This window comes from Marmota flaviventris, chromosome 16 (assembly GCF_047511675.1).
Source record: "Marmota flaviventris isolate mMarFla1 chromosome 16, mMarFla1.hap1, whole genome shotgun sequence".
Lineage (NCBI taxonomy): Eukaryota > Metazoa > Chordata > Mammalia > Rodentia > Sciuridae > Marmota > Marmota flaviventris.
In genome coordinates this window covers 65,837,140-65,864,292 of record NC_092513.1, presented here as the reverse complement: position 1 = coordinate 65,864,292, position 27,153 = coordinate 65,837,140, and the positions used below count along the sequence as shown (strand labels likewise).

Sequence of the window (27,153 nt, the reverse complement as noted above, 5' to 3'; positions counted from 1 at the left end):
AACGAAAGACCCTACAAAACAAACAAAACCCAATGAAGACAACCAAGTCAGGCACAGTCATGCACACCTGCAATCTCAGCAACTCCTCTAAGGCTGAGGCAGCAGAATGGCAAGTTTGAGGCCAGCCTCAGTAACTTGGCAATACCCTGTCTCAAAATAAGAAATAAAAAGGGCTGGGGATGTGGTTCAGAGGCAGAGCACCCTTGGGCTCCATACCTAGTACCAAAACAAATACATAAATATATAAAAAAGAAAGAAAGCAGTGCCTGGTACACAAGATGCTGGGCAAATGCTGCCTGCCCACCCTCCTCCCTCCTGACACGGGGGCAGACATTGCCTTGCCCAACTCCTGAGGCTTGGGTTTAGAGGCACTGGCTGCAGAAGCAAGGCCCAGCCCTCTGCTCTCAGTAGACTTCTCTTGCTGGCTCAACATCTTCTTAATGTATTTAATTTTCTCTGAGTAGCTAGGAAATATTTCAGAACTCTGTGGAGCACTTCAAGATCCTGTGTTCCATTAATTTTCCTTTTTATAAATCCCAGCAAACATGGAAGGGTAAGATAACTGGGTTAAATTTCTGGGACCTCTTTGAGCATCTACTGTGGGTGAGCGGAATCCTCTCTCTCTAGTCCTGTGGACATGAGTGTGTAACCCCATAGAGCCAGTGACCTACTGTGAGCCCTCTCCTTCCGCTTCTATAGCTCACCTCCTTGTTCAACAACTTCTGTCCCTCAGTGTGGACCTCCCACTCCACCTCCACTTGCACCTGCACAGCGTGCTCCTCTGGTCCTGGGTGGGGAGACTGAACCCTGCTCCTACCTCTCCTCCTGTCCTTTCCTGGGCTGCTGCTAGGTGGTGCCTTGGAGCCTCTGAGGGCTTCTTCCATTCTCTGTAAATAACAGGCCTGCCTGTGCCTTTGATTTCTGCCACCATCCCCAGTGCCATCTGAAGAGCACCAGGCCCCCTTGCAGCTAGCTCTCGCCTTTCCACCTTATCGAGTTGGCAGTTTTAATCATTCCTGCTGAAAATTCTTTAGGGACTTCTAGAAAACATGGGGGCTGGGTTTGGTTAGTTTTAGGGCACTTGTATTTCTAAAGCTGTTTTCTCCATTTTCTGCTGGCTCTGGAGGGCCTTGTGCTGTGACTGCACTGCACAGGCCCAAGCCTGCCCTCCCTGGGGCCTATTCCTCCTGCCTTCTCCTCCACTGTGACCCGATTATCCTTCAAGACACAACTCAGGCCCTGCCTGGCTTCTGCAGAGCTTCCCGGGCCACTCTGTCCATGCTGACCTCCTTTCTCAGGCCCTGCTACTTCCTGTCTCAAGGACACTGCTCACCCTCCAAGTACACTGCACATCTGTGACAGATGGTATGATTTTTGGAATCACCTTACAAGGGACAGTCTTGTAACTGGCTTCTCTGAAGACCCCTTTTTGAACAGCATATCTTATGTTTTTACTGGCTGGGAGCAGTGGTGCACACCTGTAATCCCAGCAGCTCAGGAGGCTGAGGCAGGAGGATCATCAGTTCAAAGCCTCAGCAATGGTGAGGCACTAAGTAATTCAGTGAGACCTTCTCTCTAAATAAAATACAATAGGGCTGGGGATGTGGCTCAGTGGTTGAATGACCCTGAACTCAATCCCTGGTACCAAAACAAAACAAAAACAACAACAAAAAACTCCCCCCAAAACAATGTTTTTGTTTGCATCAGTCCTTACAAGAGGCTTTTTCATTTGTGTTTTTCTCATGAGTGTGTGGTATGTACAAAGAACAAAATATTCTAATTTTGGTTGTATGGATTCTGAATATTTAAGAGGTTACTGAGTGCAAGAAACCCACTGAGTTCAGAAAGGGCCCTCCCTTCAGTAGGTGCCATCAGGTGAGGTACAACGCTGAAAATCGAAGCATGTTCATCTGTGGAGGCCATGACCAAGACAATATAATTTTCATGTTCCATTCCCACCTGCCTAGTTGGTCTAATTCTTTCATTTCTCACTACCTATTTACTCAAGAGGTGAAAAACAAAGATAAATTCCAATTAGGCAGGTGTGCTTCTTAGGAGTACTGGTGAAGTGTCTGCCCAAGAGAGCTGGGATGGTGCCAGCCTCTGGTCCCACCATGCACCTCCTAGAGATGGCAGACCCTGAGCATCAGCATGAATGAGCCTCAGGGGGAGCCAGAGGGAGGGGCTTCTCAGGACTGGACACCAGCTGGACCTTTCACTGCAGGATAGTGTGGAGACTGCCTATAAGACTGGTGCCTACCTTCTCCACCTCGGCTTTCTTCTCTGTGAGGAGGGCGACGGTTCTTTTATAGGCATCATTAATCAGCACCCGCACCTCATCGTCTATGAGCCTGGCGGTGGCTTCACTGTAGGGCTTCTCTAATACCATGTCGCCCTGACGTGGGAGGTCAAAGGAGATCTGCCCCACCTTTTCATTCATGCCAAACTGAACAATCTGAAAAACAACACATGACCAGTGGTGGTTACAAATCATTACTCTGTAGCCTGGCAAAACCCATGCAGTGGCTTCAAGTTGGCAAAATGGACAGGATGTTCCAAGCAGATGGTGGCAGAAAGGGTTTTGTGCTTTAAACTCACCAGGAGCACACAACTAGAAACACACAGACCACACCCACAACACAACGAGGGGACAAACAAGTGGGGCCAGATCCTAAGAGCTCTGAGGCCTCTGTGTTATCACCATGTCTATGAGGGAAGTTGAGAAGCCAGAAGGAAGCCAGGTGTGGTGGTGCACACCTGTCATGCCAGCAGCTAAGGAAGCCGAGGCAGGGGGATGGCAAGTTCAAACCAGTCTCAGTAATTTAGCGAGGCTCTAAACAATTTAGGAAGATCTTGTCTCAAAATAAAAAAATAAAAGGACTGGGGATGTAGCTCAATGGTCCAGTGCCCCTGGGTTTAATCCCTGGTACCCCAAAAAACAGAAGAGAAAGAGAAGCCAGGAGGACCCGAGGAGTTGCACCCCATGTTGCTAACAGGTTCACCAGGGGAAGAGCCATGTGCCAACCTGAGAATAGGTGACAGTGGAGGGGTGCTGGCATTTTCCTGTGCCACACACAAGTGTACACAGAACAAGGCTATGGGGGCAGTGTAAGGAGGCTCAGTGTGAGCTGTAGGAGTCCACCAAACTAGTCAGCACCACATGAAGCAGCTTCTGGAAGTAAGATCCAAAATGACTAGAAGAGAAAAGGCCCTAATCGAAGTGGGAGCCAGAACAGAGCTCAGCAAGCCGGAAAGCATGGTTGTACCACGGCACACAAACAAGGGAGGGACTCAAAGCCACAGCCTGACCTCCCCCCACTTAGGTCAGGAAGACAGATTTCATGTAAAAACGGGCAATGGAAAAAAATCCTGAATAAAGTTACCCTGAGAAAAGAAAGAATAAGACGTAGAAAGCATCTTACAGAAAATATGAGTGGGATGAAATAACCAGTCCATGACACAGAAGAACCTGTGACCTCCATTCTAAAAACAGCTGCAAGAAGTCAGAAAAATGACAGAAAACACAAAAGAACTTGTTAGAAAACCTCAGACAAAGTGCCAGAATGCACTAGAAGAGAAAAAAATTATCATCATTATTTTTGTAGTACTGGGGACTGAACCCAGGAGTGCTGTATACCTCTGAATCACATCCCCAGCCTTTTTATTTTGATAGGGTCTCACTAAATTTCCCAGGCTGACCTCAGCTTGCAATCCTCTTGCCTCTGCCTCCTGAGTAGCTGGGACTATAGGCGTGTAGCACTGCATCCTCAAGAAAAATTTAAAAATGACTAATATAAAAAAAAAAAAATAGAGAAAGTGACAGACACACAACAAAGAAAAGTCACCTCACAAATAAGAGGAGTTCTCAAAGGAAGTCATCCATATCAAATTCAAAGGCAACGAACTCTACTGTTTGAGGATGTGGGCTCCAGTGGTAAATATTTTCAAAGAAAACAGGAACTGATCCTGACGAGTCGGGAGGTGACTGCTAGAGTCAGTGATGAGGGATGGGCATGCAGAGACAGCAAATCCAGGAGGGGCCCTCCTGTGGGACCACAGGTTTCATGTTAACCTTACTCTGGACCTGCGCTTTATGGGCAGTACCCTAGGACATAAGCCTTAACACTGTGGGATGAGAAAATGGGCCATTTCTGGAACAGACTTGCTGTAAAAGCTAGGCCACCAAAACTTGACCGTGCTGTTTCAGAGCCATTCGTGACCATCAGTCTCTCCAGCAAAATGGAAGTGCAGCACAGCAGCCCTGCTTCATGTACTCACTTGGGCGTAAGCACTCTGAGTGACTTTTCTCAGGTCATCCTGGGCACCAGTTGTGATTCTTCCAAAGAAGATCTCTTCAGAGACACGACCGCCTAAAGTCATGCACATCCTGTCCAAGAGCTGCTCCTTGGTGTATAGGTATTGCTCCTTGGGCAGGTACTGAGCATAGCCCAATCCTTTGCCACGGGGGATGATGGAAACCTGGTGAGAACAAATCACAAAATGCTCCTTGGTAGAGAAACCCACTACCAAGTGTCAACCCAAGCAAAGTGTGTGTCTAGTCAGACAAACTCACCAATGAAAAGCTGAAAAGCAAGTACAACGTTGGATGATTCAGCCGTGGTGAGAAAGATCGGTACCTGAACCTGGGAAAGTTCTAGAAAACTTTTCCTGACTTTCTGTGAAACTCAAATGAACCACTCAGTCTTTTTTTTTTGCCTCCTTTAGGTCGAGGCTGGCCTTACACATTTATTTTATTTATTTATATGTGGTGCTGAGGATTGAACCCAGGGCCTCACACTTGCTAGGCAAGCGCTCTACTGCTGAGCTCACAACCCCAGCCCAAACCACTCAAGTTGAGACGAAAGGTGCCTGGTGGGCTTGGTGACTCTTCTTGGAGACTGTGACTGCTGATCACTGCCATGGCCCTCAGAGTAGAGGGGATGGCCAGGCCAAGACACTCAGCAGCCTTTGTTTTCTTTCCTACTCCTCTTTTTGCGTTTGAATAATTTTCTTAATTTAAAAAACCAGTTTGGTCGAGGGATGCTTTCTATACAGAAAACTATACCTACTTTTAAGTATAAAGTTGTGAGTTTTGCTGAACATAACTTTCAACCCCAATGAAATCACAAAACATTATTCTACCCAATTCCCTTGCACTCTTCCCCAGTTGATCCTCCATACCCAGCCCCAGGCAACTGCATGTAAATGCCATCCTGTACCATGTGATTCGGTCTGGTTTCTTTCCTGTGTCTGATACTCATTCATACTGTTGTGTGTGGACAGTTCACCTGTTTTCAATGCTGTGCAGCATTCCATGTGTAAACAGATCACATATCCACTGCACTCTTGGAGCACATCAGTGTTGTTTTTAATTTGCTGATACAAATAAAGCTATAATAGTCTTCATTTGGACATGTTTTAATTTCTCTTGAGTAAACAGCAGGGAGTGGGACCAATTGGTCATTTGGAAGTGTTGTTTACCTTTATGAGAAAATATCAAATTGTATGGCCACCCATGCTTCATTCCTGTGGGCAATGCAAGAGGGCTCCGCTGCTCTACACCTTACTGCCACTAGGGGACTCCTTTTCCAAATTGCACCCATTCCTGTGGTATTGCTCTGCGGTTTAAGATGCTTTCTATGTGCTTAATGCCCATTCATGAAATGCTTTCAGTGAACCATATATTCAAATCTTTTACCCACTGTTTTACAGGGTTGCTGGTTTTCTTATTGAGTTTTAAGAGTTATTTACATATTCCAGATACAAGTTCTCTGCCACATAGGTATGTATGTATATAAATATATATACATGTATAGATATATAGTATAAAATACAAGTATTCATTCAATTTTCTTGATGGTGTCTTTTGAAGACAGTTTTAAATTTTAGTGAGATTCCACTTATCAACTTTTTCTTTTGTAGTTCACTCTTTTTGTGCCACAAAGATTTTTACTGTTTTCTATAAGTTTTAGCTTTTTTTTTTTTTGGTGAGTTGGGGGCAGGGGTAACTGTAGGGGCCAAACTGAAGGCACTCTACTACCACTGAGCAGCATCCCCAGCTCATTTTAGTTTTTGAGACACGATCTTGCTAAGTTGCTGAGACGTGTCTTTAACTTGGGATCCTCCTGCCTCAACCTCCCAAGTAATTGGGATTATAGGCATATGCCACATGTCTGGTTTAGTTTTAGCTTTTGTGATCTATTTCAAACTCACTTTTGCTTATGATATAAGGATCAATATTCAAGTTTCTCAGATGAACACTGAGTTACCAGAAACATCTGTTGATAAGAAAACCTTTCCTCCCTTGAATCATGTTGACACTTCTTTTGAAAATCCATTAACCAAATATGTGTGGGTCTCTCTGCCTATGTTCTGTCCACTATCTCTGCACTGGTCCTCTCCCCAGAAAGCAAGTCTTCATTACTGCAGCTGTGTATAGGCTTGAAATCAGGTAGTAAACCACTTCAACTTAACTGCTTTAGCTATTACAGTTTATCAGTATTTCCAAACAATTTTAGATTCAGCTTCACAATTTCCCAAAAAATATTCTACTATAATTATGATGTGATGACACTAAAACCACAGAGCAACGTGAGGAGAGCTGACATAACATCCCATATACACTCTGTTTTTATTTGGGTTGGGTTTATTACTTCAGTGTATAGGTCATACAAGTATTTTCTTAACTTTATCCCTGTATATTTCATGTTTTGGGATGTTCTTGAAAAATGCAGTAAAATTTTTATTTACTATTTTTTAATTGAATGTTTCTATTTTCATTTTTTTTTCACTTTTTAATATTTTGAGATAGGATCTAGCTAAGTTGCTGATGCTGGCATCAAACTTGCAATCCTCCTGCCTCAGCTGCCCAAGTCACTGAGATTATAGGTATGCACCACCAGACCCAGCTCTATTCTACTTTTGGACATTTTCCAGTCCCTTTAAATAGTTTTCTGTTCAACTTTTATAGCTTATCTACAGCAGGGTTTGTGTAACCACCTCATTCAGCCATTACTAGTTTTTGCCAAATTCTTTTAAAGTAACACATCCTACATATTCTTTGTGTGAGTGAAACTCCCTCTAAGTCACTGCTCATATGCTGAGCTGGCCAGCACTGTCCAGCACACACTGCTTCACCTTTAAGAGAGGGTCTGCATGCTCCAGATACCAGCCAGCAACCGCATGACCTGCTTCATGGTACGCCACTGTCTTCTTCTCCTCAGGCTGCAGAACCTGGGTTTTTTTCTCCAGGCCTAACAAAATAATAACAAAAAATCCTAAACAACTAATTTAGGGACAATGACATTAAAACACAGTTATAAAATGCTATGCACTCCTTTTTAAAGTAAAATGTACATTGAAGACTTCCCACGACAATTCAAAAATTCTTAATCAAGAATTAAGGATCAACTATGTAATGTTTTGAACAACCAACAATAAAAAATTAAAAAAAAAAAAAAAGAATTAAGGATCAAGTTTGCAGTATCCAACTATAGCAAAAATGCATTCACTATCCAGGCCCCCTTTATCCTAACTCTCCCACTCTTTTAGGCCACATATCCTGTTTGGGGAAATAAACAGAAATGTAAAATAAAATTCAGTAGTTAGGTTAAAATAAAATAAAACTGGTAGAAAAGAAAGAACTCTGGAAAGATTATCATGCTTACTCTTGAGTATTCAGGATCATTAAGTCATGGGTAAATAATGATGCTTGCCACAAGAGACCAATTGGAGTCTCTTCCTAATGGATGGGAGATGATAAAAAAAAAAAAAAAAAAGTGCTGAGCTAGTTATAGAGCTAGAAATACCTACTCAGAGCTGGCTAGACCAATGCACCCGTTATACTACCCAGAAACCCATGGGATTAAAGAGTTAGCCAACAAAGTAGAACAGAGCAGAGAAGGTAACCTCAGGGACAGAGTCCAGAGGAGCCCATGTGGAGCCCAGGTTTACTATGGAGTACAGGAAGGACCTTCAGTCTAAGCATGATTCTTCTTGGGCCTGAAGAGAGGGAGTGCTGAACCTCCCTTTGTACTCTTGCGGTGTAAAACCTTATTTTACATAGTTTTATTAGTGCAAACCACTGCACTGTGGCAGAAGTAGTTCTGCTGTGCTCAAAATAATTCATCTGAGACAGTTTCTCAACTGATAACATATTAAGGAGATTAAAAGATTAAAAAAAAAAAGTCCACAACGACACAACCCAAGACAAATGTATTCTACAGAGCTGTCAGGGTCAAAGTTATAAAGGGTGAATTCACAAGTCCTCTGTTTTCCATAACTGCTTTTCTTCTTCTTCTTTTTGCAGGGCTGCAGGTTGAACCCTGGGCCTTGTGCATGCTGAGCAGGTGCTCTATCACTGAGCTGCCCTGATAAATACTTCTTGCTCATCTGAATAAACAAAGTCTTTTCCCCATAGTGTATCACAGGGTTTTTTGTTTTCTCCGTATGTTGTCTTATTATAAAATGATCGCTTATGGCTTTGGCTTATGGTGGCAGCACGGTGAACAGGCAAGAGCCACCTCAGGGCAAGGGAAACAGGGTTTGGGTACAAAGAATGCATAGAGCAGACCTCACACAGGCACAGGAAACACTTTCTTTGCTTCTAGTTTTGCCAAAACAGAACCTGCTGGCCTCATATTTGTTGTACCAGCCTTCTGGCCTGAGACATCTTCAGTTGCCTTACCACCAATCACTCGCTCAATTGCTTGTTCAAAGTGTTTCTCATTTATGGAATCAGAGAGGTGTCTTGCAGCAATCAAAGCAGCCTCGTTACAGACATTGGCAACATCAGCTCCTACAAAATAAGCATGGAGAACAGCTGACCCACCAACATAAACCGAGTTAACCTCTCAATCAGCAGTGGACTGGCTAAGGGTTTTAGTTGAAAATATAGCTTATTCATAATTCCAAGCTATTCTAGTACTTAGTACTGGCCTGATACAATCTAGGCTCTCCAAAATGATATATACACATTAGTAGTGAATAAATAATTACAGACAACTATTATACTATAGGCCATAAAGCTACATAACAATAAACTAAGACAGTATTTAGTTTCACCATTTCTGCTGGGAAGATGACTTATGTGCCTATTATGTAGCATGTTTACATAAAATGATAAAGACAAGCATCAAAACATTCACTCAAACAACTAAATGTAAACATTTTGGAAAGCATGCCAAGTGTTTTTTTTTTTTCTTTTTTTGGGGTTACAGGGACTGAACCCAGGGAGCCTAACCACTGAACCACATCCCCACCCTTCTTCATTTTGACACAGGGTCTCATTAGGTTGCTTAGGGCCTCGCTAAGTTGCTGAAGCTGGCTAAGTTGCAATTCTTCTGCCTCAGCCTCCCAAGTCCCTGGGATTATAAGCATATGCCAACATGCCCATGCCAAATGCTTTTGAGATTATTAAGTGCCTTCAAATCAATTTTTCAAATTATATATATATATATATATATATAAACACGAAGGAGCTACAGCACAATATATGTGCTCAATAAATAAATATTAAGACATTACAAATTTAATTCTAAAGACAAGGAATAAGTAATTAGGATTCCTGGGATATTCAAGATGACTATCTTCTGACCATACAGTTATAGTCTCATAATTCTCATACGTTACTTTTCATTTTGAGTTTGGAAGGAGGGAGAAAGAGAATGAGAAAAAAAAAGAATCTTATCTTACACTAAAGATTTCTTAGAATAAGCACATGAAAAGATACTCAATATCATTAGTCACCTGGCAAATGCAAATCAAAACCTAAATGAGATACCACTGCACACATACTAGGATAATTATAATCAAATGTGGATAAGTGCTGATGAGGAAGTGGAGAAACCAGCTGGTGAAAATATAACATGGTGCAGCTACTTTGGAAAACAGTCCAGTAGTTCCTCAAAAAGTTAAGCAGACTTCCCAATCCTAAGTACATAACCAAGAGAAATGAAAATATAAACCCACACAAACATCTGTAGATGAATGATATAAGAGCCTAGAGATGGAAACCACTTAAAAATCCATCAACTGATGAATGAACAAGCAAGATGCGGAATATCCACACAATGAAATTCTATTTGGTCATAAAAAGGAATGCAGTTCTGATATCTGCTATAAGCATGGATGAACCGTGAAAACAGTGTGCCAAGTAAACACAAACCAGGCAACATGTCATGTAACTCTAGTCACACAAAATGTCCAGAATAAGAAATCTACAGAGACTGAAGGAGGGGTGTGGCTAGAAGAGGTAGTCCCTGGGGGTATGCCTTTAGGGATTATATTTTGTCCTTGTTGAGTAGAGCTCTCTCTCTGCTTCCTGGAGCCATGTCCCCAGCTGCTTTCCTCAGCCATGTTTATGCCTTACCCTAGGCCCAGAGCAACTGAGTTGGCTGACTGGACTGAGACCTCTGAAACTGTGAGCCCCCAGATAAACTCCTCAAATTGTTTTTGTCAAGTCTTCTGGTCACAGAAGCAACGAAGCTAATACACCACTGAATTATATACTTTAACTGATGAATATTATGGCATGTTAATTTTATCTCAGTAGAATTAAAAAAAAAAAGCACTTGGGAATAATTCCTTCAATATTTGTCCATAAAAAAAATCTGCCATCAGAGGGAAGTGGGTAAGGTACTAGACGTGAACCAGTGACCTTATCTGAAGCTACTGATGGGTGCTAATAGGCTCACTACACTATCTCCTCTAATTCTATGTCAAAATTTCCCATAATTTAAAGGTAAAAATTACTTATGAAGTCCTAAGGTGAGAGCATCCAAGTGAACTGGTACATGTCAGTGACTTAAAAGCACTAGAAAGAGGACAGTGACTATTTCTACTCACCTGAAAACCCTGGAGTTAAAGAGGCCAGTTTTCTGGCCAGCTTTTCCTTCTCTAGGGTGCTATCCAGTTTCAGTGGTCGGAGATGAACTTTAAAAATAGAGGCTCTTCCTTTTATGTCTGGTGGACCTTTGGACATTATTTTTAAGGAAAAAAGTCACAGTGAGACAGTCACATCTAAACCCACAGATGGTGGCACCAACCCAGTGGACATCATCTCACCAATGAAGATCTGCCTGTCAAAGCGCCCTGGCCGCATCAGCGCTGGATCCAGGATATCTGGCCGGTTGGTGCCTGCCAAAATGACTACGTTTGTTGTTGTGTTAAAACCTGAAAAGATGATAGTGAAAATGCAATTGATTAAACAGCATGGGGCAGAGAACAAGTGCATCTGTGGAGAAGGATGAGCACCCAAGGCCCCAGCTACATCCAACATGGTTGAGTCACAAACCCGAATTGTTCTTACTATTCATGTTGTTCTTAACAACAAGAATCATGTATTAAACTTAAGAGTTCTTTTAAAATAATAACATTTATTTTTAACTGACATACAGTTGTACATATTTATTTGGTATAGTAGTGTATTTTATTTTGGTACTATGGATTGAACCCAGGGGCAACTTGCCACTGAGCCACATCTCCAGTCCATTTTATCTTTTAAGACAGTCTTGCTAAGTTGCTGAGGCTACTCTCAAACTTGCCATTTTCTGTCTCAGCCTCCTGAGTTGCTGGGATTACAGGTGTGTGCCATTTCAATACATGAATAAAATATGTGAAGATCAGCTCATGATAACTGGCACATCTATTACCACAAACACATTTTGTTTTTAGAAACATTCAAAATATTTTCTAAAGGCAAATTATCAAAGATTTTAATTTACTCAAGTAGAAACTTACGAAATATTGTCAACTTTTGTGATGCCCTGGGCCACAGGAATAAGTAACTGTATATTTGAAGGCAAATATGTCAGCTCAATCTCCCACCTCTTCTTCCCACTGAGATGCTCAGTTCTAGTAGGTTCAATGTCTGCCCACACATTAACTCTTAGGACACTAGCATTGAAAGAGTTATTGGGCTGATTTGATCTCATCATTCTAAACTTGAACTGACTGCTACAGAATAGAGCAGAACCTGTATTACTTTCTTTCCTTTTTTTTTTTTCTCTTTTTCCTTATGGTGCTGGGGATCAAACCCATGCCTTGCACACAACAGGCAAGTGCTCTACCACTGAGCTTCATACCCCGTCCACTACCTTCTCATTCTGATGCTGTGTCTAGTTCCCATCCAAGCCAGCTGGATACCTGGCACTGTGCTTCCTCTTTCTGCACAAACAACCCAGCAGGAGGAATATGGCATGCCCAGGAAATTGGCTTTCCTAAATGAAAGACAAGCTGACTAACATGGAAAAACTGCTCTCTTGGTCAAGCAGCACAGTGATGGTCCTCAACTTGTGATTTTTCAACTTTACAATGGTGTCAAAGCAACAGGCTTTGTTACTTCAGACTTTGGATCTGGCTCTTTCCTGGGCGAGTGCTGTGTAGTCTGATCTTCTCGTGCAACACTGGGAAGCAGCAGGAAGCCATAGCTCCCAGTCAGCCCAAGACGTAAGGGGAAACAACTGCCACTCTACATTGTGCACTGTACTGCCGCACTGTGATGGTGGGCAGGTCAGGGGTTATTCATCTTTTTTTTTTTTTTAACTTGGTCACCAAATTCACACTTGGTTATCCCTGAGTTTTCCTGATGTTCCAGGATCATAGGTGATTTTAATAATAAGATTATAATGTTCATAATTTATCTCTTATTCAATGCACAAGAGATAAATACACAGTCATAATAGTTTGTTATTATTTGTTTTGGTGTAAAAGAGCATTTAAAAAGAAGTTTGATTTTGATTTTTTTGAACTTGGTTTTGTAATAATAATTTTCACATTAGAGATATATAAAATAATTAGAAAGTGCAGTTTAAAACACCAAAAGCTTGACCACTCACCATCCATCTCCACCAGCAGCTGGTTGAGTGTGTTCTCCTGCTCACTCTGTCCTCCAAAATTGCCTCGCCCTCTTTTCCTTCCCACTGCATCAATCTCATCAATGAAGAGAATGCAAGGGGCATTCTTTCGAGCAAGGGCAAATAAGTCTCGGACCTTGACAAAGGAGAAGCACAAAGCCACAGGACAAATGAATGTCATTCATCTTAAAAAAAAAAAAAAAAAAATCAACTCAAGTCTCTCATTCCATGAAGACATCCTTTTTGATTTTCACAGTGTACATTCATATTTAAGAGTTACAAGTAGCAAAGAAGGGCGAGTAATAATAATAAAGTAACCGATTTAAGGTGAGCAAATACTATTTCCATAATCCATATATAACTGAAATGTAATAAATACTAACAATATCTGCTATTTTTATAATATCAACAAAAAGCATTAGATATTTTGCCCTATTAAAAGACAACATAGTAGACCTGTAAACTTCATGTTCGGAAAGTTGAGGCTTCTTCAGGGCTCCTGCTTCATGCCTCCAGCAGTGACTGTCTAGGTCGTGCTTACATAGGAAGTAAAGGCAAGGATGTTCCAAGCCCACGGCTGTTCCAGGCACTAGCGCAGAGCAACCAACAGCGCTCCTGCCCCCAGCGCCACTATGACAGAGCAGCTGCTGTCTGCCCCTGTACCCAGACTGTCCCACTGAGCAGGACCCCTCAAGCCATGAACAGGAGAAGCCACCCCACTGCCTCACCACTAGTCCTTGGTGCTTGTAAGAGACAAGCCCCCTGGGCCTCATTTCCCTTTCTAAAGGCTTCCTCTCATCCTTTCTGCCTGAGTTTCTGGACTTTCATTCCAACAAGGCTCTGAAAACATCCCCTGAGAGAACTCAAACCCTCATTGCCTCCCTTGCTCCCAGCTCCATATTTGTGATCAATAGGCCCTCTGTCTTCAAGCTCATCCCTTTACCTCCGTACCTTAACCAGAACCTGCAAAATTCTCAAGTACAGGGGTCTATGTCTTCCTTTCCTAGTCAGAGTTGGGGGTCTGTCTGCCTTATGCCCCACTACCACTGTCAAAATAATTCTGCTGAAAAAAACACTCTTGTTGTGACACTCACACCATGTGGCAGGCATACCCATTCCCCTTGCCAAGGTACTCCTGCAGGTCTGATGTTCTCCCAAGCACTCTCTGTTGAGTGATTTCCACATCTACGCGGTTCCTCTCAGGTCCCTGACTACCTCTTCCAGCACCTTTTGGTCCACTCTGACAAGGCTAGCTTTGTCCAGATACACTCTGAACAATCAGCCTCAGCCTCTACTTTCTGGCCACTTCTGCTTCTCGGAATAGCCAGCCATGTACATCCTATGTGTCGTATCCAACCAACACTTCACTCACTTCTCAGTTCTCCAGCCCACTGCCTCACATTTCCACTCCTCATAGGTCCTCTCCTACCTTCAACTTCTCCTGATCCACATCAGATCGCATGGCCCTTCATTATAAAATTCCACACCCCCTTGTTCTCCTATCTTCCTAAGACTTATCTGCCTTATAAACTTGTGTGAATCCATTAATGTAAGATCCATCATTGTAAACTTATTAGAAGAAAAAATAGGTAAACATTCATGGCCTTCAGTTTGGTAGAACCACAAAGAAGAGAGAGATGAACAGAATCAAAATTAAAATCTTCTGTGCTTCACTATCAAAAAGAGTGAAAAGACAACCCATAGAATAGGGAAAATATCGGCAAGTCACATATCTTATTAGAAGGTAGTATCCAGGGTCAATAAGAAAAGGACAAATTAAAATACAGGCAAAGAATCTAAATAGACATCTCTCTGAGGAATGTCTGAAAATGGCTCATATGCAGATGAGAAATGCCCAACACTGAGCCAGGCACCGTGACACATGCCTGTGATCCCAGTGACTTGCCAGGCTAAGGCAGGAGGATGGCAAATTCCAGGTTGGCCTAGGCAACTTAGCAAGACTCTGTCTCAAAATAAAACCAAAAGTGCTGGGGATATAGCTCAGTGGTAGAGCACTTGTCTAGCATGCATAAGGCCCTGGATTCATGCCCCACCCCAAAAAAGAAAACGTTCAACATTTCTTGTCATCGATGAAATGCAAATCAAAAGCAAAACAAGATGCCACATCACCTTCACTAGGGTGGCTACAATCAGAGTCAGGTAACAGCAAGTGACAGTGAGGATGTGAAGGAATCAAGAACCTTCACACACTGCTGAAGGGAATGTGAAAGGCACAGGTACTTTGGAAAATTCTGCGGTTCCTCTCAAAGTAAAACACAGAGCTTTACATATTACTGGGTATGGTGGTGAACACGTGTATCCTCCAGCTACTAAGGCTGAGGCAGAAAGAGTCTGAGCCCGGCCTGGGCTACACAGTGAGACCCCAGTTCAAAAAAACAAAACGAAACAAAAAAAGACCACATACTGTTCAATTCCATTTATATAAAATATCTGTAACTGGAAAACCTACAAACAGAAGTAGATGAGTGTTTGCTTAGGGCTGGGAGGGGTAAGAGGAGAGGGTAACAAAGGGCCTAGGGTTCTAGGGCTGCTTTTCAAGGGGATGAGTGTTGTGTAATTAATTGTGGTGATATTGCATAAGTTTGAATGTACCCTAAGCTATTTAGCTGTAGACTTGACTTTAAGGTAGTGAAGTTTACAGCATGTTAATTATGTCTTAATAAAGCTATTATAAAATAATAATAATCCACAAATCAAAGCCACTTCTTGAAGCATGTAAGTGAGAATCATTTTAGGGCCCAAACTGTGTTCTGGTTGGTCTGGGAAGGTGAGCTGACGTCACAGGCCTTGCTGCAAGCTTGTCCTTAGTACTCAAGGCAGTGACCGGTGGGAGGTTCCTTTGGAGACCCTGAGGGCAGGGGCATCTTCGCCAAGTCACCATGTGGGGAGAATAAACGGGGATAAGGAAGATGAGGAAAAGAACCAGACTTACTCTTGCTGGACCCACACCAACAAACATCTCTAAAAACTCAGATCCACTAACAGTGATGAAGGGGACGTTGGCTTCTCCAGCAGTGGCCTTAGCTAGCAGTGTCTTCCCCGTGCCTGGAGGACCAGTGAGAATGGCACCCTTCAGATTCAAAAAAGAGAAATTATTCAAGGTATAACTCTGTCTCTTAAGTCTTACTGATATATGTTAAAATCTTAAATACTTCCCTTTTAGATTTTTAGGCCTTCTAATAGTATATTTAAAAAGGTGACGTCAGCAAGGAATTTACTAATGAACCAACTGAGACTTATTTGAATAATTCAAGGAGACAAATGCAAACTATGTCTCCCAATTCACATAATTCTTTTATTGTTTACAAGTAAAATTGGCTTTTGAATCCCGACAATAACTAATTTCAACCACTGACTTCTACCTTCCATGTATAAGTCAGAACATTTTTAGCAGAGATAAATGTATATTTTAAACCAACTGTATGAATTCATTTTTATTTTATTTTCCATTAAGTGACTAGCTATAAATAGTGTCCTCTCTTGCGGTGGCACACACCCATAATTCCAGCAGCTCAGGGGAATCACGAGTTCAAAGCCAGTCTCAACAATATGGTGAGGCGCTAAGCAACTCAATGAGACCCTCTATTAAAATACAAAACAGGGCTTGCCTCCCATGCACAAGGCCCTGGGTTCAATCCTCAGCACCAAAACAAACAAACAAACAAACAAACAAACATTTAAAAAGGGGCTGGGGCTGTAGCTTGGTGGTGGAGTGCTTGCCTAGCAATGTGTGAGGCACTGAGTTTGATCCTCAGCACCACATAAAAATAAAAAATAAAGGTATTTATATAAATAAATGAAACAAAATAAGGACTGAGAATGTGGTAGAGTACCCCTGGATTCAATTCCCAGTACCAGGATGGGAAAAAAGAAAGTCTCAGAAGTAGGATAAAAAATTAAAAAATAAAAATACCGATGATGAAGTTAACAAGAAAAAATGGTTTATTTAAACAATATAAAAACTATTAAGTTGTAGAGATGCCTAGATATGATACAAATGGGTGTTAGGTGACAGCAAAGCATAAAATCATGAGACATGATTTTTTATCCATATAAATAGGAAATGAAAATCAAGGAAACAATTCACAGTACAAAGAATTCCTTTAAAGTAAACTTTACTAAAGGATTATAAACAGATTTTTTTTAACCACTAATTTTTTTAGTTGTAGGTGGACACAATACCTTTTTTTATTATCATTATTTTTATGTGGTGCTAAGGATGGAACCCAGTGCCTCATGCATGTTAGGCGAGTGCTCTTCCTCTGAGCCAAAACACCAGCCCAGATTTTTAAAAAAAAATATTTATTTTTTAGTTTTAGGTGGACACAATGTCTTTATTTTATTTTTATGTGGTGCTGAGAATTGAACCCAGTGCCTCACACATGCTAGGCGAGTGTGCTACCACTTGAGCCACATCCCCAGCCCTATAAACCGATTAGACGTTTTTTATAAATTCATTTACTGAGCAGCTAGTTGATATACTCAATAAATACAGAGTTTCTATTTTGTGCCTAGTCCTGGGTCAGGACCAGCCCTAAGGTACAGGAGCTGTCCCTGGCACAGTGGCCACAGGTATCTGCTGGCAGCAGGGAAGGTGACCATTAGTGTTGTCTCTCCTCATCATCCCCTGAGCCAGGACCTTTGAGGCAGATGGTCCACAGGTGTCTTTGGAAGGGGGGTATGTGGGGACAGCAGAGTGTGATAAGCTCTAGGGGACTATGTTGCTGAGGGTGTGGTGTCTAAATCAGACTGGAGGGAGAAGTAGATTGGGAAAGGCTGTCAAGCGAAAAAACAAATTCTTTCAGGGACAAACAAAATCCATCCAACAACAAAGCACACTCACATACAAACATACATACATAGAAAAACAGAACAAAACACTCAAGTTAGAAACTAAGACAAGTAGCTACTTAAAATATTCAAACTTCATAAAATGACAACTTCAGAGACAAAGAAATACTTCAAAAGGTTTCTGAGTTAATCTTCTGAAGGTTCACTTTACCTTTGGGATTTTTGCTCCTAGGTCTTGATACTGCTTCGGGTTTTTCAAGAAATTTACAAATTCCATGATCTCCAGCTTGGCTTCCTCACAACCAGCCACATCTTTGAATTTCACATCTATTTCGTCCTTTAAGACCTTGGCTGTGGTTTCCCCAACACTAAAGAGGCCACCCATGCCCCGGCCAGTTCGCCCAATGCCTGCAGGCCCTCTTCTTATGGTGTATAGGAGAAAAGCGATGATGAGCACTGTAGGCAACATGCTCAGCAGAAACGAGCTAGAGGGAGGACAGGACATGGATGTTGCTAAGACTGTTCTGCAATGTACACACGTTTCCACAGCTGCTTCAAATGTGACTGCAACCATTTTTAATTTTTTTTCTTTTTTTTTTTTAAGAAGAGAGAGAGAGAATTTTTTAATATTTAGTTTTTAGTTCTCGGCGGACACAACATCTTTGTTTGTATGTGGTGCTGAGGATCGAACCCGGGCCGCACGCATGCCAGGCGAGCGCGCTACCACTTGAGCCACATCCCCAGCCCCCATTTTTAATTTTTTTAATATCTAAACATTCTAGTATTTTATCTGAGGCACATGGGGAATCTTGGTGTTATCACCACTGGTGGGGAATCACAAAAGATGATACCAGAGAGAAATCTGTTCTTAACATGTATACCGTCTATCAATATTTTATTAATATTTATCCCAATAACCACCATTTAAGCAAAGTACTATTATTTGCTATCATTATATCTGGGTTTCAAAGAAATTTCTTTTGAATTACTCAAGAATTTTAACATTGGGCTGGGGATGTGGTAACGCGTTCGCCTGGCATGCGTGCGGCCCGGGTTTGATCCTCAGCACCACATATAAACAAAGATGTGTCTGCCGAAAACTAAGAAATAAATATTAAAAATTTTCTCTCTCTTTAAAAAAAAAAATTATTAAAAAAAAAAAAAAAGAATTTTAACATTATCCTGGTGTTAACCTGAGTGGAAATTCCAGTTCTTTTTTGGGGGATACATCAAGCTATTTTAAAGAAATGTCCTGCAAATGTCAGATCTATTTTAATTGAAAAACATCAGTTCCAAAAGTAATGCATACATGTTTACACTTCCCTCCTACCAAATGCTGCACAGACCATTCCTTGCAGGCTTAACAGACTCGAGGGTCCCCTCCAACATGGTGCTTGCCTTCCAGAGAGACGCTTGAATGACTTAAAGCCTGGGGGATGCATTATGCTTTCTTTTTGTCTTAATAATATTTATTTCAAACTAACCGTGGGTACAGGTATTGTTTATATTGGTTAATACAATTTAGTTGAACTTACTCAGCAATTTAGATTAAAATTTTGCATGTGATTTAGGTCAAAATCAAAACAAAAACCAGGATTTGCTTTCTAATTTTTTTATATGTATTTTTTTAGTTGTAGGTGAACACATACCTTTATTTTATTTCTATCTGGTGCTAAGGATCGAACCCAGTACCTTACACATGCCAGGTGACTGCTCTACTACTGAGCCATAGTCCCAGCCCCTTCCTTGCTTTCTAATTTTTTTATTACAAAATTTTCAATGCTGCTAAAGCAAGCAGTGAAAACCATGAAAAATTTATCTTTGGTTTATTTCTGGAGAAAAAGAAAAAAAAAAGCTACACTGATAAGAAAAGTTTTAAGAATGGTACAGTAGAAGTCTGTACAGATTCTGAGCATCCCTAATCTGAAAACTTTCAGAGCACCAACATGATGCTTAAAAATTTAAGGATTTTGAAGCATTTTAGAGTTCTGATTAGAGATGCCCAACTGATAAAATCTATGCAAAATATTCCAAAAATCTGAAATTTGAAATACTTCTGGTCCCAATACATCAGATAAGGAATATTTAACCCATGTAACATTGCAGCAGCAGCCTACAAAGTCATTACACCTTATAGCCTCAGAGCTGGGGATAAATCCTCCCTGAACCATCATCACCACAACTACCTAGCATCACATGATGCAGATAGACTGCAAGTCTATGTACCCAAGACTCCAGAAATCCTTAAATCTGAGTGACACCACCAATGCAGTTAACATACTAACCATCAGGTTATTTTTTGCTCTTCTTACATATACAAAAAAATTAAGACTTCTGGTTTGCTCTAGAACGAGTAATTCTATGGCTAGGGGTACCTTCTGCATTCAATACAAAAGAGGTAATTGCCAATGGTTCTCTTGGGTGCATGTGGATGAGCACTCTAAGGCAACATAACTTCCAAATGAGCTCAAAGACTGGTTCTGCTGTTGGAACTGGAATCCAGGGCTTCATGCACGCTAAACAAGTGCTTACCCACTGAGCCTCACCCCCAGCCCAAAAACTGTTTGAATACATGGAGCAGCTATTAAGACTTGTAAGTGGGGTTATTAAAGACAAATAACCCCCAAGGGAAGAAGTAGCTCTGATGAGAGAGGAAGAATCACTTAAAAATCCTGGAAAACTCTATGAAATATAAATGTAAAAATGATTGTTAAAATAGGTAGAAATGGAGGCTGGGAATATGGCTCAGTTGGTAGAGTGCTTGCCTCGCATGCACAAAGCCCTGGGTTCAATCTCCAGTACCACAAATAAATAAATAAATAAATCTTAAAAAAAAAAAAAAGATAGAAATGCTACTCTTATATGAAAGACTCTTTATGCTGAAACTCTATGTCAACAATACATTGGATGTTAATAATCAAACCATTGCTTAATCAAGACAAATGTCAATGTGTAGGAAACGAATCATTCATGTACACAAACTAAGTTACTAGTGATTGTTTTAAACTCTGGCCAAACTGAGAAAGGGCTGTTTGAGAATCTAATGTGTAACTTTACTACCTAGTGACATAGGACATGATGAACCATCACAGCAAACAGTTTTCAAAACGATTTAAAAAGTACTTCTTACCCATCACTTTCAGCAATGTAGACAACAGGCACCCGATTTTCCCCTTCTATGCCCAATTCCTGCTGTAAGGTTTCCAGATTCCGCTCAAAGGTGTCTACACTGCCAATATTAAACCACACATATTGCTATAAAAACAGAAAAACAAATACCCTAAGAATGAAGTGGAACAAATGATGTGATTCACTTGGAGAGCTGACTTTTTGAAGTTTTCAGAAACAGTAAAGATTTACAAATTTTAAAAATAGCAGTAATAGAGCCTGGTTTTAATGACTTGGTGATTAAATCACTCAGAACATTTGGTAGTCCTTAGCAAATAAGCATTTCTTTAGGAGTATTTTCCCGTGGCTCTAAAATTATAAATTCAAAGAACAGAATAAAAAGTCCTATTTGAAAAGATAACCCTATTTTTAGATACATATTCATTCTTTTTCTCTTCTTTATTTCCTAGCATCTTGTTCCCAAACTGAAAACAAATGTGTATGACAATAATAGCTAAAAGCTCACTGAGCAATTACTGAGTGCGTGGTACTGTTCTAAGTCCTTTAAATATATCAAGTCAATCTCGAGAACCATCCCAAGAAGAAGGAACAGGGTGACAGTCAAAATATGAATCATTAGAAAAAACACTAGCATGTACAATCGGAATAGAAGTGCCAAGCTGTCCAGCAGCACCCTTCAGTTCCCCAGAGTCGGGAAGTCTTGAGTGCCATAGGAAAGGACACCTAGGGGACTAGGGGGGATGGCTACTTTACAGCACACAAGTACAACCACTCCTTGGTATCTACAGATACCAAAATCTGCAGATGCTCAATCCCTTTTATAAAATGACATAGTTTTTGCATATAATCTACATGCCTCCTCCTAAAGTAATTTAATTCATCTTTAGATTATTTAAAATACTAATACACAATGTAAATGCTACAAAGTTATTATACTCTGTTTAGGAAATGACAGGGAAAGACATCTGTACATGTTCATTGAAGATGCAATTTTTTTCCAAATATTTTTAATCTGTAGTTGACTGAATCTATGGATACAGAACCCATGGACACGAGTCTAAATGTATTCTGTATAGTATTAGTATCTACTGGTTGAAAATGAGCTTCAATTCTTTTTTAAAAAATATTTTTAATTGAAGATGGACACAATACCTTTATTTTATTTATTTATTGATTTATGTGGTGCTGAGGATTGAACCCAGTGCCTCATATGTGCTAGACAAGCACTCTACCACTGAGCTACAACCCTAGCCCAAGCTCTAATTCTTACAGATAAGAAACCATGAGCCAGGGGCAGCGTGGTGCACATGCCTATAATCCCAGCAACTTGGGAGGCTAGAGCAGAAGGATCACAAGCTCAAAGCCAGCCTCAGCAAAAGTGAGGCACAGTGAGACCCTGTCTCTAAATAAAATAAAAAAATAGGGCTGGGATGTGGCTCAGTGGTCTAGTACCGATGAGTTTAATGTCCAGTATAAATAAAAGAAAAAAAGAAGCCATGAGAGTGACTTAACCTGCCCATGGTTATGTACAGAATAAGAGGCAGAGGCTGGGATCTGACCCTAGGAGTCCGGGTCCAGAGGCAGTGTCCTAAGCATTGTCAAACTGCCTCTCTGCACAACCACAAGATGCTAATACTTGTAAGGACTCATATTTATGGAGTTTGACTAGATAAAAATAGTGCTTATATTCCAGGCACTTTACAAGTATTAGTCTCATTTTATAACACACAAAAAAACTTTGCTCTCCTTTAACCTGCAATCATTTTTTTTAAAAAAGTGGTGATTTAAGCTGGGCATAGTGTGGTGCATGCCTGTAATCCTAGCAGCTCAGGAGACTGAGGCAGGAGGATCGCAGGTTCAAAGCCAGCCTCAGCAATGGTGAGGCACTAAGCAACTCAGTGAGACCCTGTATCTAATAAAATACAAAATTGGGCTGGGAATGTGGCTCAGTGGTTAAGTGGATTAAAAAAAAAAATTAAGATACAAAACTCAGAAGACATCAACATGTCATTCCATATTCTTCCCAGCAATCAGTGTTACTGAGCAAGGAAGTTCTCTCTACACACCTAAAAATAAAAGATGAGAAGTTTTAAATAACAATAGCTCTTGGTAAGTTGTTTCCTGACAAAGATAAAAAGTCATGTGGTTTCTTACCCTAAAACATGTACCTAGCAGGTTAACCACACCTGCCTGAACAGCCCCTAACTCAGCACCAACTATCCACGGGGCAAGACGCTGAGTGCTTGGCTCTCATCAGACTCTGTGGAGCACCTCCCAGTAGTATGGGCATCACCAGGAGTGAGTCAGAGGTGCAGCCCCTAGCACTAACTCACACCACATATTCCCACCTGTCAGGGTACATCACACCGCTGCAACGTGAGTGGTGTTTTCTCTCAGCTCTCAATCTGCAAAGTTATGACTAATTCACATCAATTAATAAAATTATTTACCCCATCAACTGGAGTTTTTCCTGGCGTAAAAGTCACTCGAACAAAACGCTTGTTGACCACTTCCAGTCTGTCTACCTGGAAATTTAAAAAAGTTAAACATTCAAACATATATTTAAATAAATACTTCAAATTTTCTTTTAAGCTCACTTAAAATGAAGATGACATTCCATACACACAGAAAATAATCATGAATCGGAGGATGCCCCACATTCCCACCTCCAATACTGGGGAGGCTCCCCAGCATACCCTCTCCCAGAGGGGACAGCATGCATGGGAAGGTCTCCCTCAACCTGCCCTTGCACTTGTACTACACGTCTATATAACCCTGAACGATATCCACACTCACTTTGGCCTGTTTTTAAACTTAAAAAAAAAGGTCTTGCTTTCTATCCACTCTTCTATTCCTTTCCTTTCTCTCCCAATATCACATTTGTTCAGTTTAACCACATTGACGTTTCATTCTGTGGGATGTTACATTTGATGAGTACACCCCAAGTTCCTTCCCATTCCCTGTTGTTTCATTATAAACAATGCTTCCTGCATATACCTTCAAAAAGTCCCCAGGAATATATATATCTATAGGCAGACAAAGTGCAGCTGGGTAACAGGGTAGACCATACCTTCAACATCACAAAATATTGCCAAGTGGCTCTCCAATTCACTTGTACCAGCAAAACATTCTTATTGCTCCAAATCTTCACCATCACTTGATTATAAAGCCTTTTAATTTTGGCCACTCCATGAGTATAAAAAGTTGCTTTCTTTAATCACTAAATGTATCAGATTCTTAAGAACATTCTTAAATACCTCTTCCCAAGGACTAGTTCAGGATTGAAGTCCTTTGAGATATGCCTACTTCTCACTATGTGCTCTACCAGTAAATCTGAAAAATACAAATGACAAACAGAAAGTAGAGAAGCTGACCTAGAGGAGGAACTGTTCTTGGTCTGGAAAGGAATGGGGAAAAGAACCCTATCCCCTACAAAGCTGCCTGGGAAGTGGCAGACTGACTCCAAAAAGCCAGTGGGTCAGGAGAGCTGGCACCACTGGGACTCCTCTCAAGCACTGGTTAGTACTCTTGGAAGGACTACTGCAGCCCCTTCCACACCTAGACAAGAGTTACTTTTGAGAATGTTGGCTCCCCACGACATCTGAGAATTATGCATATAACATCCTCACTTTCATGAAAAAAAAAAAAAAACACTTGTTTCAAGAATCTGAGTAGAACCAGGGCAGTGGTGCATACCTGTAATTCCAGCAACTCATGAGGTTGAGACAGAAGGATTGCAAGTTTGAGGCCAGCCTCACCAATTTAGCAAGATCCTGTCTCAAAATAAAACAAAAAAGGGCTGGGGATATGGCTCAGTGGTAGAGTGCTTGCCTAGCATGCACAAGGCCCTGGGTTCAATCACAGTATGGGTGGGAAAAAAATCTGAGTAGATGGAAGATGGTGGAGTAGGAAGCACCAGGAATCTACCTCCCCACCTATATAGGTAAAATCTGTTTGTTGTAATTATTTTGGAAATTTGGAGTTATTAGAGGCTTAGCTGGTCAACTGTGGCTCACTTCGGTTAACTTTAGCTGTCAGCACTGTAGCAGCACACTCCCAGCCCAGGATAGGCCACTGGAGCAGCTGCCATAAAGCTTGCATGAGGGTAGGCTAAAGGACCCTGTCCTCCACAGACCAGGAATCTGTGCTCTGAATGCTGCCTCTGATGACAGTGGAGCAAATAGGTGGTAGTCCCCTCCTGTGACTGAAGTGCATGCTAGGGAATCTAATAGGCCATTGCCTTTTTTCCATTTTCTTCATTTATCTCTTTTCCCCCACTTTGGAGTTAGATATTAAAGATTGTGACATTTAAAGCAACTGCATATACAGGGAAAATCAGACCATGTATGTTAAGGGAAAGACTTAAGGTTCAGAAAAGACCTCAGCAAATCTGATCCTGGGCACTGAAACAGCCCATGATAATAACAACAATAAACAAACAAACAAAAACCTCACAGTAAACCCTGAGGGAAAAGGAAGAATCTGATATTCAGTTACATTATCAGATTCAAATGTTCAAATGTCTAGTTTTCAATGACAAAATCACAAGGCACACAAAGAGACAGATAAGCATTGCCCATTCAAAGATAAAAAGTGAACCAACAGAACTGTCCCCGAGAAAGACCTGATTGCAAATATACTAGACAAGAATTTAAAATGACTCCATTAAAAAATGCTCAGAGAACTAATGGACAAAGTCAAGATATTTGAGCAAAACAAATACCAATAAAGAGATAGAAAACCTACGCTGCACATGGCGGCAGATGCCCATAACCTCAGAGGCTCAGACAGGAGGATCATGAATTCAAAGTCGGCCTCAGCAACCGTAAGGAGCTAAGCAACTCAGTGAGACCCTGTCTCTAAATAAAATACAAATTAGGGCTGGGGATGTGGTCCAGTGGTTGCATGCCCTTGAGTTCAATCCTGGTATTCCCCCCCACTCCTGCGCCCCCCAAAAAGAGAAAAACAGGAATTTTGGAGCTGAAAAGTACAATAACTCTAATGAAAACTTCATTAGAGGAAATCAAAGGCAGCTTTGAGTTGGTAGAAGAAAGAACCAGTGAACAACAGGACAACTGAAATTACTGAATTTGAGGAATAGAAAGAAAAAAATAATTGAAGAAAAGTGAACAGAGTAAAGGGATCTGCAGAACAGCATCAAGCAGACCAACTCATCCAACGTAGGAGTCACGGAAGGATGAGAGACAGAGGGAAAGGGACAGAGAATGTTTCTTTTTAATAACGGCTGAAAACTGGGCTGGGGTGTGGCTCCACGGTAGAGCGCTCGCTTAGCATGTGGTCCTGGGTTCAATCTTCAGCATAAAAATAAAGGTATTGTGTCCAACTACAACTAATAAATAAATAAATATTTTAAAAAAATAATGGCTGAAAACTCCCCAAATTTGATGAAAGACAAGAATAAAAACATCTAAGTTCAAGGAATTCTAAATAAAATGAACTCAGAGAGACCACATTTGAGATATATTATTCAAAAACTTCAAAGCCAAAGAGAATCTCAAAAGCAGTAAGAGGGGCTGGGGATATGGCTCAAGCGGTAGCGCGCTCGCTTGGCATGCGTGCGGCCCGGGTTCGATCCTCAGCACCACATACAAACAAAGATGTTGTGTCCGCCGAAAACTAAAATGAATAAATAAATATTAAAATTCTCTCTTAAAAAAAAAAAAAAAAAGCAGTAAGAGAAGCAACTCATCACCTATGATTCTGAGCAAACTTCTCATCAGACACAGAGCCAATAATCAAAGTGGTAGAATTAAAGAAGCTGTAAACCAAGAATGACATACCTGACAAAACTGTCCTTCAAAAAAGGGAGAAATTAACCCAGTTCCAGATAAAGAAAAGCCCAGGGGAGTTCCTTACTACTAGACCTGTGCTGCAAGAAATGTTCAAGCAATTCCTGCAAAAAGAAAGAAGAAACATCACAGAAAGTAACTCTAAGCCATTTGAAGAATGAAAGATCTCAAGAATGGTGAATACACAAAAAAAATTGTAAAAGTTAATATTACTCTAACTTAGGTTTGTATCTCCATATTTTGTTTTCTACATAATTTAAGAGACTGATGTATTTATTTAAAAGAATTATTAGGTTATGCCCAGCATGGTGGTAAAAGCCTGTAATCCCAGTGGCTCAGGAGGCTAAGGCAGGAGGATGGCAAGTTCAAAGCCAACCTCAGCAAAAGTGAGGCGTTAAGCAACTCAGGGAAGACCCTGTCTCTAATAAAATACAAAACAGGGCTTTCCACAAGTACTGGAGACCTCCAGGGACAAAGGACCACAGCAGAACACTAGAGGTAGCCAGAAAACCTGAAGCAATAGGCTGAGAAAACACTGCACACAACGG

The 27,153-nt window shown here is 41.0% G+C and overlaps 1 protein-coding gene across 1 annotated transcript in view; it reads right to left on the bottom strand.

The window, feature by feature from the left end:
- Afg3l2 (AFG3 like matrix AAA peptidase subunit 2) overlaps positions 1 to 27,153 on the bottom strand; it is a 44,709-nt gene that overhangs the window by 2,001 nt on the left and 15,555 nt on the right. The window contains exons 6-16 of the mRNA XM_027920269.2: positions 23,246 to 23,320; positions 20,797 to 20,921; positions 17,878 to 18,151; positions 15,808 to 15,945; positions 12,837 to 12,990; positions 11,065 to 11,172; positions 10,846 to 10,971; positions 8,687 to 8,797; positions 7,138 to 7,253; positions 4,279 to 4,479; positions 2,261 to 2,455 (exon numbers count right to left, since the gene is read on the bottom strand). Coding sequence (XP_027776070.1) covers positions 2,261 to 2,455; positions 4,279 to 4,479; positions 7,138 to 7,253; positions 8,687 to 8,797; positions 10,846 to 10,971; positions 11,065 to 11,172; positions 12,837 to 12,990; positions 15,808 to 15,945; positions 17,878 to 18,151; positions 20,797 to 20,921; positions 23,246 to 23,320 — 1,623 coding nt within the window. The remainder of the gene's footprint in view (positions 1 to 2,260; positions 2,456 to 4,278; positions 4,480 to 7,137; positions 7,254 to 8,686; positions 8,798 to 10,845; positions 10,972 to 11,064; positions 11,173 to 12,836; positions 12,991 to 15,807; positions 15,946 to 17,877; positions 18,152 to 20,796; positions 20,922 to 23,245; positions 23,321 to 27,153) is intronic.